Source organism: Stegastes partitus, unplaced genomic scaffold (assembly GCF_000690725.1).
Source record: "Stegastes partitus isolate 25-593 unplaced genomic scaffold, Stegastes_partitus-1.0.2 Scaffold1482, whole genome shotgun sequence".
NCBI lineage: Eukaryota > Metazoa > Chordata > Actinopteri > Pomacentridae > Stegastes > Stegastes partitus.
Genome location: NW_007579213.1, coordinates 23,738 through 41,240, shown reverse-complemented (window position 1 = coordinate 41,240; position 17,503 = coordinate 23,738). Strand labels below are relative to the sequence as shown.

The window sequence follows — 17,503 nt, the reverse complement described above, 5'->3', positions numbered from 1 at the left end:
GTGTTTGTATTAAAAAAAAAACACACATGTATTATCTTCAGTTGTCCAATAAACTAAATTCCCAGGAAAATACAGTTGCGTATATAAATGCACAAGGCTCTGGGTAGATCCACTGACTTCCTGTCCATCCTGCACTGATTGCTGCTGTGTGATCCAGCAGAGCACCACTGTCCCCTGCAGACTGAACCCAGGGAGTGCCGTTACTGATTACTGCTCACTTTATACACACCTGCAGCTGCCTGTGTGTGCATCAGACAGTCATAACATGCAATCACACAGAACTGTATCTGTGGTGACAGGAGGAGGTCTGTGAAGTTTTATTGCTTCTTGTAACTGAAGAATTGTGACCAAAGAAATGTTGTAATCAGACCTGACTTCTAGGATTGTACTAAAGATGCAATGCCTAATCAATCAGTTGGTCAGCTATTAAATGAACCCCCTCTGCTTTTTGATCATTGATTAATTGGATTTAAAAGTCAAAATTCTCTGATTCTGGCTTTTTAATCAGAATCAGAAAAAGGCTTTAATGCCAAGTGAGCTTGCATGAAACTCACAGAACTTATGAAGGTTTAGTTAAACAACAAGAACGTGTAACCGGTGGATTCAGGTGTGTACTCAGAGCTGAGACGTAGACTTTCTTTTGGAGGCGTTTATTACAGACCTTGACAGCCTATTAAAAGAACCCACACAAAATCTGTACCCCTACAGAAACCAAACAATACATGAATACATTAGACCAGGAAAGAGACCCTTCAACTACAATCATATTACATTAAAACACACAAATTACAGCAGCACAGTCTCGCTGACCTCTTGTACAGAACACATGAGCAAAAGGGAAGTGGTGAGGCGGGAAAAGTTCAGCTATAGGACAGGACGGGGTGGGGGGCTCAAAGTGTACGTATAGGGGGAAAGGTTCCACACAACTGAGAGACAGACCAAACTTTGTGTAATTATACACAATACATATAACAACAACAGATGTGGTATATTACAAATACAATAATGCATATATGTTTGAGCCACAACCACAGCTGCATCACTGACCCTGTTAGACAAGCAACAGAGTTAGTCAGTAATAATAAACAGGAAATCTTCATCTTAAATACTATAAAAATAGCTTTTAGCAAATTTGAATAATCTATGGATTCTTTAATTAAACTGAATCTCTTTGGGTCGTCGGCATATTATGACACCACAAACCAAATAGACTAATACACTGATGCAGAAAAATAATAATTATAATGAATGAAACCAAGTCTTTTTGATGCGTTTTCTGTCACTACAGTCACTTTTTGGCAAGTGAAAAAAATGGCTATGAAATGGTCCTTTAAAGCTTTTTCAACTGGTTAAAACAACACTCATGTAGAACACAGAGGAGGTAAAAAAATAAAAAATAAAAATAACGACGCAGAGACGTGAGGATAATTGTTTTTGTGGAGTAAAAAAAAAAATCAGTTTTTGACAGAAGACTTTTTAGCAAGTGAAAAATGACTGAAATGAGTTGAACTGGTCCTTTAAAGCTATTTCAACTGGTAAAAAATAAAATATACAGGAGGCAAAAAAAAAAAAAAAAAAACGGCGCAGAGACGTGAGGACAATTATTTTTGTGAAGTAAAAAATTTTTTTTAAAAAATCATTTTTTGGCAGAAGATGACTTTTTGGCCAAACACCGGGTTTCCGGACACTCCCGAACACTCACGAAGACAGCCTCCCCTCTTCTTCCTCTCCTCCCTCCCTCCTCCCCTTCACGCCTAATGTTGCTGTACCTCAAACCCTCCCCCCGTATCAGAGGAGTAGAAACAACAAGCCGCCATTTTGTTTGTGCGGACAGACTGTCAGAAACAGGAGGAGATAACCGAGAGAAGGAGCGACTCCGGCTACCGACGGCAGCCGCTCCGGGGGAACCACCGGGGGGAAGAGAAAAGAGTGGCCGAATCCTGTCCGCGTTTTCTGGACGGAGGAAGCATCGCGACGACGATAAGACGTCGGCGGAGGGAAAAGCGACTCGGTGACATATTTATATGTATGCATGAGAAGGAAATACTTCGAAAAAATCCAAGGAAGGGGGTGTTTTACGGAGCGGAGACGGGGAGGAGAGGCGGAAGAAGGGCTGTGTGTCGTACCGAGAGGGGGGAAAAAACGCTGCGAGTCCGGGCTAAACAGCAACATGAAAAATCATTATGTGTCCGTCGCGGAGGAAGGAAAGAGCCCGCATAGACAATTATATAAATAAATTGCTGCCGGGCAGAAGGGAGAGGTGGAAAGAAAGACGGGTTTAAAGAGAAGGGGGAAAATTGCCAGGATCAACACGAAGGGGGGCTTTCACCATCACAAAAGAGGCAACGAGAGGATTTTGTCAGCCCCAAATATTTTCCAGGGGGGGTGTCAACATTATTGTGCCGATCCGAAGCTTCCGAAAGAGCCATAATTTTTTCTCTCTCGTCAATTTCTTCTCACATTTTTTTCTTCTTCTTCTCGTCCGTCGCCGTTGCTCCTGCTTTTGGTTCCTTTTCTCGCTGCACGGCCAAGACCTCTATCCACAGATACATCCACAGTGCTCTTCATCATCTCTTGTTGGAGGAGGAACCTCGTTTTCTTTCTTTTTTTATTGGAGCACAAGTAACCCAACAGACCGTCCTCTGCAAAAAAAATAATAAAAATATATATCTGACTAATTGGATCAATCTGACTGCCCGCTGATTGGCAATTTGCACTGATTGCCCTCAAGAAGTACACCAAGAAATAAAAGTGTGCATGCGCAGAGACTGCACCAGATCAGTGTTTATTGTTGTTATTATTTTGCAGATTTTTCTGGGTTTTTTTTAAGTCTTTGCTAACCTCGCTGACTGCAACAGACGTTTCGCGCAAAGGGGGTTGCAACAAACCAAATGTGCAATACGAGTCTTTCTGACCCAGTGCCTTGCATGGTCAAATACTGAAGTGCACAGATTAGCCAGCATGCACATGCAAAGGAAAAGTCACGCGTGGACGTACACAGCCGCAACAGCTTTTATTTTTACTTGAGTAACTGCAGAGTGCGGTGTTTTCATCCGTCCGCACAGCTGTTACACTATTTATTCAGTTACTGTTGAGCCGATGCAAGTTCTGTTGGAGAGCTTTAACTACTGCTGGTGGTTCTCACACACCGGCTCACTGCCTTTTGGTTTTTTCTCCTTTTTAAATTTTTTTTTGCTCTGGAAACGAAGCGACTGCCAGCTGAGATGTGTGCAGCTCAGGTGAGAGACATGGTCAATGCAGGCGAGGATCTGTGAACTGTTGCATGAGAGAGCGGCCTCCCGAAGTTATCCCGGGGATCCTCCTGGCTGGAGCTTCTGGATCACACTTGTCATTTTCGTGCCCTCACCAAGACACGCCTCTGGAGCGTTTCAAATCACAAATAAAGGATTTCTCCGCCGACTATGGCGGCCAGGACGGAGTGCAGCACGGAAGACGGATCTTGGGACAGTTTTTTTGTCGCAGAAGAGGCTACATGAGGTTGTCAGAGGGCCGCACGCTTGCCTTTTTCGCCGACTCCACCTTCCCACCTCCTCCTGTTCAAATCTGTGAAGAAACCAAATCTCCGGCAGGGGAGGGGGACTGATATCTGCAGAGGAACAGACCGAGAGGGAGGACTGAGAGTTCAACATTGCTGTCCTCTCCCCTACCGTCCCCCAAGCGGTGGGGGAACGATCACAAACACTTCTTGAACGGGAGTAGGAGACGCAAATAAGGGACTTACATTTGCCCTCCGTGGATCTACAGCATTTTTTTTTTATTTCGTCAAAAATATGGCCGATAATGTCCTGGAGTCCGGCCCGCCTTCAGCCAAGAGGCCCAAGCTGTCCTCTCCAGCTCTCTCCGTGTCTGCCAGTGATGGAAACGGTAAATATATTGCATGCATTACTCACCTGGATAAAACACAAGCACGCTTTGGTTTTGTTGCATTAGCCAGCAGGCAGGCTCGGGGGCTCTGCAGAGTTGCACAGCAACTTAGTTGCTATGATGCTGAGCTGCTCCGCAATTATCGCTTTTAAACCTGAATCTATCCGCAGATTAGTGTTTTAAAAGTGGTAATGTGACATTTAGGATCAGTACAGGGGAAACGTGGTGTGGTTCTGGCGACTGGAGCAACTTTCCAGCAGTTCTGTTTTGATGCGTTAGCCTCAACAGGCTAACTAGCAGCAACTGCAGGATACACCTCCAAACAATGGAAGAGTCGAGTCACCCCAGTTTGCTTCAAGTTGTGCAGCTACTTTACAAGTTAGTTGATTTGAAGGCGGAGAGTGCATACACGCGAAACGGCAGGTTTCACAGATATCTCGTAAACTTGGAGATAAAGTAGAGTTTCCAAAGCAGCTTTAAGAGAAAGTAACGGTAACCAAGTGAGCTAGCTAGCTAGCTAAGCAGGGAACCACAGCGGACCGGCTCAGCTGAGCTCGGTAGCTGGCTAGCGAAGAAAATAAGCAATAGTTAGCCTCATTGTTTTTAACCAGCAGGGCAACTTTTTTCAGTGGGTACTAATCCTGTACGTATTCGGAGAGAATACCTCCGTAGTCGTGATTTTTTTCGTAGCTAACGTGTTGTTAGCCGTGAGGATTCTCCGTCCAACTGAACTATTGTATACAAGCTAGCTATTGTTCGGCACTTCATTAAGTTGGGCACAACGTTGTCGTCCTGCCCAAGTTATATCTGCTTCACTTTTAACTGTTACCGCGTTCACGTGGAACGATAAATCAGCCACAGTCGTTTGAAATGGCTTCTTTCACGTCCTTTGTTCAAAGCCTTGTAGTTTCTCAATTGTGCTAACGACACCACTACGAAGCCCATTCTTGTTCGCCGTCCATTGTCTGACTGCACGGCGACACTGCGCTGCACTTTTACCAGTTAACTTTCCCAACCATTTAAATAATTTTTAAAAAAGCAGACCAGTTGAATACCCTGAACATTAGTTGTGAATTTAGCTATTACTGCAATTAATTTGCTCACAGGGAGCGGAAAGCTGTAAAATCTTTGCACTAACAGAGAGTTTAAAGTGTTTGTTTTATGCATTTCTCAGTTATTTATAGTGAGTCTATCAGCATGTATGGCATAATAATTATGTTTTAGACCTTAAAAAGCTGAAACAGACTGAACTGGTCAACCATACAAAGACCAGTGGCCACACCACCAGTTACTGCAACTACATCAGAAAGTAATTAATGCAAATTTCAAGCTTGATCCCTCTGTAATGTCCCACATTACTGTGGCTCCTGCTGCAGTGATAACAGGGTGAAGAGTCAGGAAGGGCTGCAGCTAGTTTTCTGCCTAACTCAATCACTGGAATATCTTCTAGTCGGCAGCACAGATTTTTAGTCAATATGCCGTAAAAAATCAGATTTGTGTTTTTATGGGGCCTCGTGAAGTGAGTGTCCTGTTGGGTTAAAGTTCGATTTAAGGAAATAGTCATTTTTCTGTATTCCAGGACACTCGACTGACCTTTTAATCAGCCTCCGGTTGCAATGCATGTTCTCTTACACTCCCTCTGTTTCATGCTCATGTGCTAAATGACTATAGCTCAGATCCACACACCTACCAAGGTACTGTAGTGTTTACCCCTCTGCGGCTTCTCACCCTGTCCCCACTGCATTCACTCTCCATGTATGGCACCTCACCAAACCACAAGCTGATGCCCAGGAGAGAGGCCCGAGCTGTGAGATGCAGCTGCTGCTGCTGCTGCACTGGATGGCCAGCTATAGGCTGTGGATTAGGGGTTAATCGTTGTTTAAACTGTCAATGAACTGAATGCTCTTTCTTTTCCGTGTTGTAAGATTTATGTTTCTGTTCCTTCATGCCTAGATTTTGGTTCACTCTTTGACCTGGAACACGACCTCCCAGATGAGCTTATCAGTTCTTCGGACCTGGGACTGACCAACGGAGGGGATGCCAGCCAACTTCATACCAGTCTTGGAGGGGTTGGAGGAGGGATTGGTGTTGGAGGTGGCCAGGATGCAGCTGCAAAACACAAGCAGCTCTCTGAGCTCTTGCGTGCTGGAGCACCAGCACAGCAGGGTGGTCCTACTTCCAATAGCACACCACCCGGGGCGTCTATGGCGATGATGGGGGGTGTCGGTGTCTCCACTGGTGGACCTCAAGGGATGACCCCCCAGGGCCAGCAGCAGCAGCAACCGGGACTAATGCAGCAGGTTGGAATGGTTGGAGGGGTGGCAGCGCTCAATCGGGCAGCAGCCATGATGGGAGCCCAGAAGGGCAACACTGGACAGCAACAACAAGGGCTGATAGGGGGACAGGTAGTAAACGGTTCGCCCAGAATGGGTTACCCTGGCAGTGCCGGCATGGGTAGCAATAGTAATCTGTTGGCTGAAACCCTACAGCAGCAGCAAGGAGGTCAGCAAATGGGAGCCGGAGGTCAGGCAGGGATGAGACCGCAGCAGCCTGGAGCACTGAACAAGGTAGGCACAATGAAAGGGCCGCCATTACTGATTCACTGGTCGCTAGCCAGAGTTTAACATTTCAATGCAGCTATTTTATAGTGAATTATCAGTTGTAGTGATGTGCAGTTGTTAACAGAGTCTGATACACTCAGGGCTCCTGACTCACTTTTTCACTGTCACCAAGCGGACCGCGTATTAAACGTCAGTACTGCAGTCGATCGTGTTCGTTTGATCGTAGAAAGCCAACATTGTGATCGCTGTTTATATTGTTGTCAGTTCTTAGCCCGAGCTCTGCATTGCCTCTTGTGATTGAGTGTAGTGGGTTTTCTGTTAAACTGAATCAGTCTCCCTGCTTCCACCTGCACTCTTCATCATCAGCTGTCTCTGAGTCTAACCCCTCTCTCTCAAAGTTTTTAAATTTAAAAAAAATTAAAAAAATCAGCTATTGATCAGTAAACAGTAACATACAGTGGGACTGATTTTTTCACGCATCAGGCAGGGAGAGACTGACGAAGCCCACGAAGCTGAAAAAGCACCACCTTCACCACAGTAGTGAACGCAGTTGATCATCATATACTCGCACATATATGACCGCGTGAATTATAAACTTGCACAAAAAACCGTCACATATGCAACCGTTTTGGCTGCAGTGTGAAGCCCTGATGTTCCAGATGCTGGCCTGACCACAGTGTGCGTTTGGTGCTCAGGTGAATTCTACACCTGCACGTAGTTCTCTTCAAATATAAAACAATTTTGAGCACTAATATATTATTTTACTGTTTAATATGTTATCAGTGCAGTTTGTTATATTGAAGACAGCATTCCCAAAAAACGTGGAAATGAGATTTTTAATCGAGAAATAATTGGTAAAGCTGCAGGCCTGTAGCCGACTGCTTAAGATGAGTTCTGTAGAGCAGGTGAAGGCAAACTGTGGTTATGTGATGGACTCGCAGCTGCATCACAGTTAGCTCTGTGGTATTGATGGTTAACCTCCTTGAAAGTCAATATGCCACATGACAGTTTTGATTTACTCTAAAGGTGTGATGGGAGCTCTACAAATGACTAGAGTAGTTTAATTGGGTGCTATTTTTGCAGCTGCATGAGATTAACTCGTGAGTGTACGTGAATGACAGAGAACTGGATTTACATCACGTCCAGGTTGTGCGTAATCCATGTTTTATACTTCAGATTATGTTTTGTCCACACAAAGAAAGTTGCGCTGTTTTAGTTCATCGCTAAACTCAGTGATTGTAGTTATTTTTCTCCCGAAGCCCACAAGTAAAGATGCACGACTCCTTCACATAGCAGCAACAGCTCCCGTGTCATGGATCATCTGTATCGTGCTTTAGAGCCTCATTTGATTTGCTGCTGTTGAAATGAATGACAATTTAGCCAGATGCTCAAAAAGATGGCAATTAAATCATGTCTCTGTTATTAATTTATTGTGGAGATCAAAGTGCAGTCAGGAGAAAGCCAAAGCAGCGTCGTAGTCGTCTGGTCACAGTGGAGACCCGTGATGAAGACGTTTCTAGTCGTGTTTCATGTTGATTGTATGTTGTCCTCTTAATTGTTTTTTCAGTTTTTGAACAATCTGTGATATCGGTTTACCCCCCGTATTTCTTCCTTGAATGTTTAAATATGGCTTCAGTTTTCTTTCCTAATGAGTCATGTAAAAGCCATTGTTGTGATTTTGGAAATCATTTCTCCCGTCTCTCATCCTGTATCCATCTCCTTTCCCTTTGACTCACCTCACACTGTTCTCCGTCACTCTTCAGATGAATATGATGGCCAACGCGGGCCCCTATGGTGGTCCGTACGGCCAGTCTGCCGGCCAGGGGCTTCCTGGAGCAGGGCTGGGCCCACAGCTCCAGAATAAAGCAGGTCTGCCCAACAACATGGCCGCCCAGTTCAGCATGGACAAGAAGGCGCCACCGGGTCAAGCGATGCCTGGAATGGTAGGAGTTGTTGGTTTCTTTTCTGTCCAGTATCATAATTTGATAAAGTCACAGCCATGGTAGACGTCTCTTGGCAGCTGCTCCAGATTAAACTCATATTTTAACTCTTATGTCTTAATACTGTATCGTAACACTGAATGTGATTCTAGTACTAAGTTAAAGTGACTGTTTTAACATGTGTTGATAAAACGGTTCAAACCCCTGACCTCTGAGTGGTCATTAGAGACGTGATGAACAGATAAAGCAAACACCAGGTTATTATATGAATAGCAAAAAAATGACTCGTTATGCAACGATTAGCCCAGAAAAATCTAAAGCATTAAACACGGCAAACAAGTCGCAGTGCGTCGAACAAATACCGTCGCAGCAGCTTTATCAATGCAGGAGATCTGTGAGTATTTACGGTCACGTCTAACCTGGATTTATACTCAGAGCCACTGGTGCTCTCCACGACTGTATACTGAACGTTGTTGGAAGTGTGTAGTCGAGTCCTTTTGCTCCTGAACATCGACGCTCAGCTCCCAGCCTGTGTTAGCTTTTGAAAATCTTTGTTTAATGTTATTGGGAGCCTCAGGTAGCTAGCTAGCCTCTTTATGGGGCGCAGTTCATCAACAGTTAGACTACAGGGAGGAGCGCTTGTTTTAGGAACCCTTGCAGGCAGGGAGGAAACACACCTGTAACTCCACCTCATTGAACTGTCAGAGGCTTCACCTGGTGGAGCAGCCAGGTACTGCAGTAAACCTCGGATATGTTTTCATGTCTGTCGTCTCCTGCCCCATCTTGTAGTATACTTTTAATTGATTAAATACAAACTGATAGTTAACATCTCCAATCTGCAGCCCCACTACTTGATTGAGGAGCTCGACTAAGTAAGTGGCTGAATGATGTGGTTTGTTTTTTTCTCCGGTGTGTGTTTCCGTCGTAATATCCAAATCGGTAGTGAGCTGAATGAAAGTTGGGCTTTCTGACGTATTGATCGCTCAGGCCCAGTTATTGTTGACTTGTAGACGTGATCTGCAGTCAGCAGAGCTCTGTCACCTTACAGTCTAGACTTGTTTATTATCCTTATTGCTATTCGACTGTAATTACAAATAGGTATTTTTTTATTCCAATGGGCTCGTTAATGCTTTAGGTGATTTCCCCTAATTTATTTACAGATTGCTGGAAGCAAAGTTCTTCAATTTATTATTGGTCTTCTAGAAGTGTGACAAATCTGCTGGGTCAAACATATGCACACAGCAATGTAGATATTTGGTAAATGTCTCGACTGTTTTAGCTCAATACTTTACCAGGTAGTTAATTGGATGAGTGCATATAGACGAACAGCAGGCTTCTTAGATGTCCTGTTAACATAGAGACACAGTACAGTTTCTAAACCAGCTTTAGGAGGAAGTAACCAAGTGAGCTAGCTTACTAGCTAAACAGAGAACCCCAGCTCAAGTCCTGTGTGACCGATCCACAAGCCTCTGGTTGACTTTCCCGACTTGTTCAAGTCAGCGGTTTGCCTTTACAGATCTGTGCTGAGCTCCTGAAGCTTTGTAGAGTTGGTAGCTAAGTCTATCAAATGGGCCCTGTTTAAATTGGCTCATAGGAGTCACCAGCTGTAGTCGATCTAGACACTCTCAGGAAGTTGAGAGGCCGTGCCAAGAAAGTTTATCACAGCTGTCTAAATCATTACAACTATTAATTCAAGCTGTTGTATGTATATTTTTGACCCAGCAGACCTACAATAAATCTATGAGGGGAAACGAAATACAGCATTAGTTTTTAGTGAACAAGGTGCATGTGTTTCAGTGATTTGCACGGTTTTACAACTATACCAAGTCTTTATTTTTAGCACCTTTAAACTACATGCATGGCTTTTGGAGCATCAGTGAAAAGCTTGTAATACTTTCCTAATAAGGAGGATCAGCTAGTTGAAATATTATCGATATCGTAGTTTGATCAAGAGCAATAACTAAAACTGTAAAATGTGTCACAACACATGTTATCATTATAAATGAAGCATTGCAGCGCTACAGAGGTGCCCTGACCTACAGCTCTCCAAACATGAAGAAATGTGCCTTTTTGGTGCAGACTGCAGCAAAAATCACATCGTTTTTATTTATCTATCAGTAGAAGTGAAGCACAAATGCAATACCTGTTGAAGTAATTGTGCAGTGTTCAGCTCTATTTGCTATGCACAGAAGTGCTACTGTTGATTTTTCCTGCTGCTAGAAATCCAGACACAAAAGGATGCTTAATTATTAGGTACCCAGCTGTTACCAGGTTGGAAGTGGTCCCATACTACCTGCTTGCATTCTTGTAAACACGCCTTACAGAAACTCGTCTCTTCCTCAGACTCCCCAGCAGCAGCAGCAGCAGCAGCCCGGAGCCGTCGGCGGCGCGGCCATCGGCGGAGCAGCAGCAGTGGGAGGGGCCCAGGTTGGATTAGGTGCTGTAGGGGCAGGGCACGGCACGACGCCCCCTACTGCAGACCCTGAGAAGCGGAAGCTGATTCAACAGCAGCTGGTCCTCTTGCTCCACGCGCACAAGTGCCAACGGAGGGAACAGGCCAACGGGGAAGTGCGGCAGTGCAACCTGCCCCACTGCCGCACCATGAAGAACGTGCTCAACCACATGACTCATTGCCAGGCTGGCAAGTCCTGCCAGGGTGAGCCTGTTGACTTATGCTAATTGCCGGTTTTATGGTGTGCAGTTCATATCATGAACACTAGGCAGTCTGAGGTTGTCACATTACTGCAGCAGATCTTTTTTCTTTTGCCTGGTCCTGTATGTTGGTTAATCCGTCTTGGTTTGCCTCCCGTCCTTTCTTTGTATCAGGAGTTATTCTCTCTCCAGCAGGCTGTTCTACTGTAATTTTTCTTTCTCCTTCTCTCATCGAGTCTCCATCTGGACATAGTTTTATTGTACTGAATGACTCATACAATAACTTTCTTAGTCTCTGCCTTCTCTCTCCTTTTTGACTCTCATGTTTTCTTTTTTTTCTCTCATTATTCGTCTCCCTCCTTCTCTCTGTCACAATTTTTCATTTCACTCGCTCTCCCTTGTCTTTCATTTGCACTTCTCTTCCCTTTTTCTCAAACGTTTCTCCGTTTCTGTCTCTTCTCCTCCTCCAGTGGCGCACTGTGCCTCATCCAGACAGATCATCTCTCATTGGAAGAATTGCACAAGACACGACTGTCCTGTATGTCTGCCGCTGAAAAACGCTGGAGACAAGAGGAACCAGCAGTGTGAGTGTTTTGCAATCTAGTTGTGTGTGTTTGAGCAGTTTACATTCTCATGGCTTCTGTCATTACAATATTGCATATTATCTAAAATCACATTATTTGGACTTCTGTATCTAAACAGTGAAGGCTTGGATTTACTGATACTCATCCCTTGTTCTCTCTTTCTCCCAATTATCTCCTCCCTCTCCTCCCATGACCACAGCGCTTGTCAACAGTGCAGGGGTGGGTTTAGTGAACTCTTTAGGTTCAGGGGTGCCAGGTGGACAGTCCAACACGCCGAACCTGAACCCTCCCAACCAGATCGACCCCAGCTCCATAGAGAGGGCCTATGCTGCACTCGGCCTCACGTACCAGGGCAACCAGATCCCACAGCAGTCACCGCAGGCCAACATGCCAAACCAGGGGCTGCAGGGGCAGGCTGGGATGAGGACTGTGAACGCCATGGGTTAGTTTGCAATGCTACACATTATATGATAACCTACTGGTACCACTACTGAACACTTTTATGTTCATTCTTGACCCTATAGTTCAAGTTAAAGCTAGATTTTTTTTTTTTTAGAACTTTTGAGTGCCTCAGTTGTCATCACATCTGTAACTGAAGGTCTTTGTGGACTCTGGACGGTCTTCAGTGTTAGAATAGCCTCCTTAATCTTTTCCAGCCGTCCACTGACTCATGGATAAGGACTTTAGCTCATAAATATGGTTTATATTTTAACGTAATTGAATGTCTCGACGTATGCTAATATTATTTATGATGGTTTCCTACCCTGCTGAAGAATAAAACCTGAAGTAGACATTGAATCAATCAGTATTTGTTGCAGCAAGCTCATTGCACAAATATTGTTGAAAGTATTTCCTAGTAAAAGTCAGTATTCTGTCAACTCCCCCTTTTTCCAGGAGGAAACTCTATGGGAGTGAATGGTGGAGTGGGGGTGCAGCCCCCCAACCAGCAGTCCACCCTACTGCCAGACGCCATGTTGCACAACAGCATGAATGCACAGAGGTAGGACCGCTGTTTATTGGTTACACCCATGGACTTTCTCTTAAGCCTGGCTGCCGTCCTATAAGAGGCTCTTACAAGGTTAGACTTGGTTCTGCATTGGCTGAAATCTTGTCTGTTGTTTCCCTCAGTTTGATGAATGATGGTGTGGGGAACCTGGGCTCCATGCCCACAGCCACTCCACCTTCCGCTGCAGGCATGAGGAAGTCTTGGCATGAAGACATCACGCAAGACCTCCGCAACCACCTTGTCCACAAGCTGTGAGTCTGTTGTGTCCTGCAATTGCCCCCATAAATTTGAGCTAATGAAGTGAAATAATTTTAATCAAATTTAAACCAGGTCATTCTCAGCAGTGGACGTCTATGGAATGTTTTTGTCCTCAAGTTTATTGTAGATGTGTGTGTGTGTGTGTGAGAGCAGTGTGCAGGCCATCTTCCCCACTCCTGACCCAGCTGCACTAAAAGACCGGCGGATGGAGAATCTGGTGGCTTATGCTCGGAAAGTAGAAGGGGACATGTACGAGTCAGCCAACAGTAGGGTAAGAGCGCAGCACTAAGAGCACAGAGTAGTGTAACGTGGTCATAAATATATTTATGTGAAGCCCTGTTGAGATGTATCCTGTAACATCCTTCCTCCTTCCTGCTGTGTCCCTGTTAGGCGGAGTACTACCACCTGCTGGCAGAGAAGATCTACAAAATCCAAAAGGAGCTGGAAGAGAAGAGGAGGACGCGGCTCCAGAAGCAGGGCATGATGCCTGGCCAGCCAGGCATAGCGTCCTCAGGCCTCCCTCAGGGGCCTCCAGGCATTGGCCAGCCACCCATGCCCCCTGGGCAACCCCCTAGTAAGTAAACATAGTGCTGTTACCTCCACTGCATAGACTCAGTCACATGCAGTGCAGGCGGCATAATAAATGCTTTTTGTGCTTCCCAGCCGCTAATAAAGATTTCAAAAATGAAATACAAGGAACTGTTTGGTTCTAAAGTGTAAAAATGGCACATATGCTCAGTGATATAGCATTTGATTAATTTTCTTAAGTGTGGTGACATTTTTCTTCCACTCATGCTTTGCAATCCTGAAGACAACATCTGTTATTTCTGTAACTAATAGATGGACCTCATCCTGATCCGTCCATGGTCAGACCAGCTGGACCCAATCAGATGGCAAACAGAATGCAGAACCCAGCAGGTAGCTCTCTAATCATTACAAATGACGCTGAAACGGAGGCTTGTTGAGCAGCTAGGCTTACAGAAATTAATTTTCAATAGGAGGAACAGCACCCTGTTAGCGCTTAGAAAATGTTCTACAAGTCAATCAGCTTTTCAGAGTTTTTATAAAATCAAAAAATTGTCTGAACCTGTAGCCATGGTGTGCTGTTTTCAGAGAGGTACAGGACTTTATAGGGCAGGGAAAATGAGTCCACAGTGAGGAAAAATGTAGAAAACAGGAGCCAAAAAAACAAAACAAAACACAGAATCTGCCTTAGGTTCAGAGGTTCAAATCATATGGTCGTCTCCCATCCCTTTCATCCATGTGTGAACTAGGGCTGGAACACTTTAAGGAAAAGGTTCAACCACATTTGTTCAAACGAATCTCATTTTGGTGCAAAACGTATTCACTGCTAGCTGAAAACTGACAGGAAATACGAATCATTTTAACCTGTTTTATCTGTGAATGCACACTGAAAATATACAAACCACAGCAATGAACAAGAAGCTGTTATTTCTGGGTGCCTCTCATTTATTGAACATGTCGTCCTTCTGTTTCAGGGATGAACCAGTTTGGTCAGATGGGGATGGGTCAAAGGTCGACGCCTCCTCTTCCTCTTAACCCTCCAATGAACCAGGTTGGCATTAACGTCTGTCTCTATCATTATACTGGGATTGTTTGGATTTCATGGCTGGAGGTCACAGATAAATACATTTCCACAATTGGTGGTTGAGCATGCTGTGAAGAATTAGTTGTTAGTGTGAAGGAACGTAAAACAAAAGGCAAAGAAATGATGCAAAGCTTCCCTTGTTGTTCTATTTCCAGATGGGTATGGGAGCCACAAGAATAGGTCAGCCCAATGCCACACAGTTGCAGAACCAGTATCTTAATCCAGGCCAATTTCCCGGGTCCAGTCCTGGACTTGGTTCTGGTCCTGTTGGCATGAACCAGCCAGCAGCGCAGACTGCCGTGCCACCGGTAAGGCTCAAGTGACAGCAGCTTGTAACCTGATGACGAGTGCAAAAGAGAATTTGATCTCAGAATAAGTGTTGTAATGAAATTCTAATTAATCTTTTGGTGGGATGAGCGGGAATCTGCTGCATGAATGTCAAAGAGAACAAACTCTCAGAGCCGATAGAGAGCTTTATAAAGAGACTTAAAAAAAAGTATACATGTGCATAAAACTACTGATTGAGATTTTTAAAAAAACACATAAAATGAGACAAAACTATCAAAGTGCAAATATATGAAAATTAAAGTGTGCAAAGTCCCTCAGAAGAGAAGTTTCCTCTCCTTGCATGGAGGGGAGTCTCTGTACCACAAGAGTGTCTTTCTGTAGTTGTCCTAACTGCAGCAGGGCTTTGCAGGAAGTGGTGGAAGGGATGGATGTTGTGCACTTCTTCATTCAGATGTTTTAAAGTTTGTGCTTTTAGGCAGCCTTCTTTATGTGAGAATGTTTTTTCTAAGCTTCCAAGAGAGTGATTAGAAATATGTCCCGTGTCCTATCTCGTGTAGCAGAACCAGATGTCAACGCCACCTTCCCTCCCAGCCAGCAGCCCTGCAGCACCTTCTGCCTCTTCTGCTCCCGGCCCCGGAGCACCTGGAGGCTGTATGGGCTCTGCTAATGCCAGTGGTGCCGGGCCTCTACCCAACCTGCCTCCATCCTCCACCCCCACCCAGCCCAACTCCTTCGCTCACTGCGCACCCCTCCGAACCAACTCCCCGTCACCAGCACGCAGCTTAACGCCTCAGCCCCATCAAACGCCGCCCATGTTGCCTGGCTCTCAAACCCCACAGCCCCAGACCCCCAGCACACCCCAGCTTCCCCCTCCACAGCACCCACAGCAGCAGCAGCAACAACAACAACAACAACCCTCACAGCAGCAGCAGCAGCAGCCATCAGGGCAGGCAGGGAACTCTGAGAAAACCAATCAGCTTCCACAGCAGACGCTTGGGGGCGTGGCTTCCTCAGGCCCCCCAGCGGGTCAGACTCCTTCGGCGCCGACCCAGAATGCTCATGTGCCATTACAGCTACCGCAGACCCCAGTGAGTAGAAACGCTTTCACTACTTTGCTTCCTCCTCCAGCAGCACAGCCTTCCTGATCGCTCTGATCCTGTGAGCCTTTGGGTCTGAAACGCTCGGGGTGTTTCATTCCTGCTACACCTGAACATAGGTGCAGTTTATTTGTTCTCTTATACTCACAGGAAACAAGAAAAATGCAATAAAATGAACAAGTGAATTAAAAAAAAAAAAAGTCCAGATGTTTAGTTCTTGCAGTGGTTTTCAGATTACTTAACTTGGGTTTGACGAAGAAGCAAATGATCTAGAAGTGGATGAAAAAAATCAGAAGGGAATGTGTGAAACTTGACATTTCTAAACCTCAATCCACGTCTGTCCTTTTCTGCCTCAGCTGTCTGCGAAGCCTTCTCTGACAGCAGATGGTCAGGTATCGTCTCCAGCGTCGGTCACCAGCAGCACTGATCCAAACTCCCAGCTCGCCCCGGTAGATGTCCCTGCTGCCAGCCACGAGGACATCAAAATGGAGGTGAAGAAGCAGGAGGATGAAGATGAAGGAGCTGACACCCAAAGCGAGGGCAAGGGGAAAATGGGCAAGGGTCAATCCGATGTGAAGACTGAGGAGAAACCAGAGGTAAGATTGTCCAGCATGTCTGGAATAAAGTCAGACCTGAAGAGTTTAGGTTACAGTCACATGCAGTGTTTGAGGTGTAATGATCAGTGTTATAAGGATTTGTATTGATGAAGACGCAGTAAACTGATGCCTAAATCTTCCTCTTAGATAAAGAAGCCATCTGGAGATGGGTGTAAAGGTGAGCCCATGGATACGTCTTCATCCTCTGTGTCGTCGTCGGCGGTAGCAACGGGTGAAGACAAGAAGCCAGAGGTGAAGAAAGAGCCCAAAGAGGAAGAGGAGGGTTCAGGGTCAGCGTCCTCCAACAGCTCCCCAGCCAGCACTCAGAGCAAGAAGAAAAGTACGTGTCAGGTTTTTTTTATTCACTTAACTACTGTTATCTGCACAGTAACGGGTGAATAACACGACCAGAAAGTATACTCAAGGAAAGCACTATTAGTAACAAGAAAATACAGTTGTGACTCGATAATCCGACCCTTAACAATCCTAAACCTGCTATCCGACAGGAAAAATGAACAGAACCCATAAAAACAGCCTTAACATAGCGACAGCCTTGGATTGTGACTCCAACATGACATTTAATGTCACCAATCAGGATGACGGCGTATTATCTGACTGAACAATCCCACAGATTGGCTACGTTCACACTGCAGGACTTGATGCTCAATGAGGATTTCTTTGTGACTTCCTTCACGTTTCCACTTCAATGCGACTTGTATGTGATCTGCTGTGTGAACTTCATACGAGCCAAAAGTGTCCCGCATGCGCAGAAGAGGACACGACGACGTCACACGCAGCGAGCGTGCTCAGTGTTTATGGAAGTAAACATGGATGGTAACGGTGGAGCGTATCTGCCACTCCCCCGCCGCCACCGATGGTGGAAACAGAAGTGTGAGCGCTAACTAAACTAGCATCAGCAGCCAAGTACTGCCTGTGTGTTCTGGACACTTCCACCCCGTCAGAGCGCTGCCCCGGGGTGGAAGTGTCCCCCGACCGCACCGAATGTTCTGATATTCATCATTAACTG

The 17,503-nt window shown here is 45.3% G+C and overlaps 1 protein-coding gene across 2 annotated transcripts in view; it reads left to right on the top strand.

Moving 5' to 3' along the window:
* The first annotated feature begins 1,814 nt into the window (after positions 1 to 1,814).
* Positions 1,815 to 17,503, top strand: part of ep300b (EP300 lysine acetyltransferase b) — a 35,764-nt gene continuing 20,075 nt past the window's right edge. For both annotated transcript variants that reach the window (XM_008299937.1, XM_008299936.1), the window contains exons 1-16: positions 1,815 to 3,885; positions 5,839 to 6,452; positions 8,210 to 8,389; positions 10,730 to 11,042; positions 11,509 to 11,622; positions 11,822 to 12,064; positions 12,517 to 12,622; positions 12,751 to 12,879; positions 13,040 to 13,157; positions 13,277 to 13,460; positions 13,727 to 13,804; positions 14,386 to 14,462; positions 14,651 to 14,803; positions 15,341 to 15,871; positions 16,237 to 16,476; positions 16,624 to 16,816. In XM_008299937.1, coding sequence (XP_008298159.1) covers positions 3,792 to 3,885; positions 5,839 to 6,452; positions 8,210 to 8,389; positions 10,730 to 11,042; positions 11,509 to 11,622; positions 11,822 to 12,064; positions 12,517 to 12,622; positions 12,751 to 12,879; positions 13,040 to 13,157; positions 13,277 to 13,460; positions 13,727 to 13,804; positions 14,386 to 14,462; positions 14,651 to 14,803; positions 15,341 to 15,871; positions 16,237 to 16,476; positions 16,624 to 16,816 — 3,367 coding nt within the window. In that variant the 5' untranslated portion in view covers positions 1,815 to 3,791. The remainder of the gene's footprint in view (positions 3,886 to 5,838; positions 6,453 to 8,209; positions 8,390 to 10,729; positions 11,043 to 11,508; positions 11,623 to 11,821; positions 12,065 to 12,516; positions 12,623 to 12,750; positions 12,880 to 13,039; positions 13,158 to 13,276; positions 13,461 to 13,726; positions 13,805 to 14,385; positions 14,463 to 14,650; positions 14,804 to 15,340; positions 15,872 to 16,236; positions 16,477 to 16,623; positions 16,817 to 17,503) is intronic.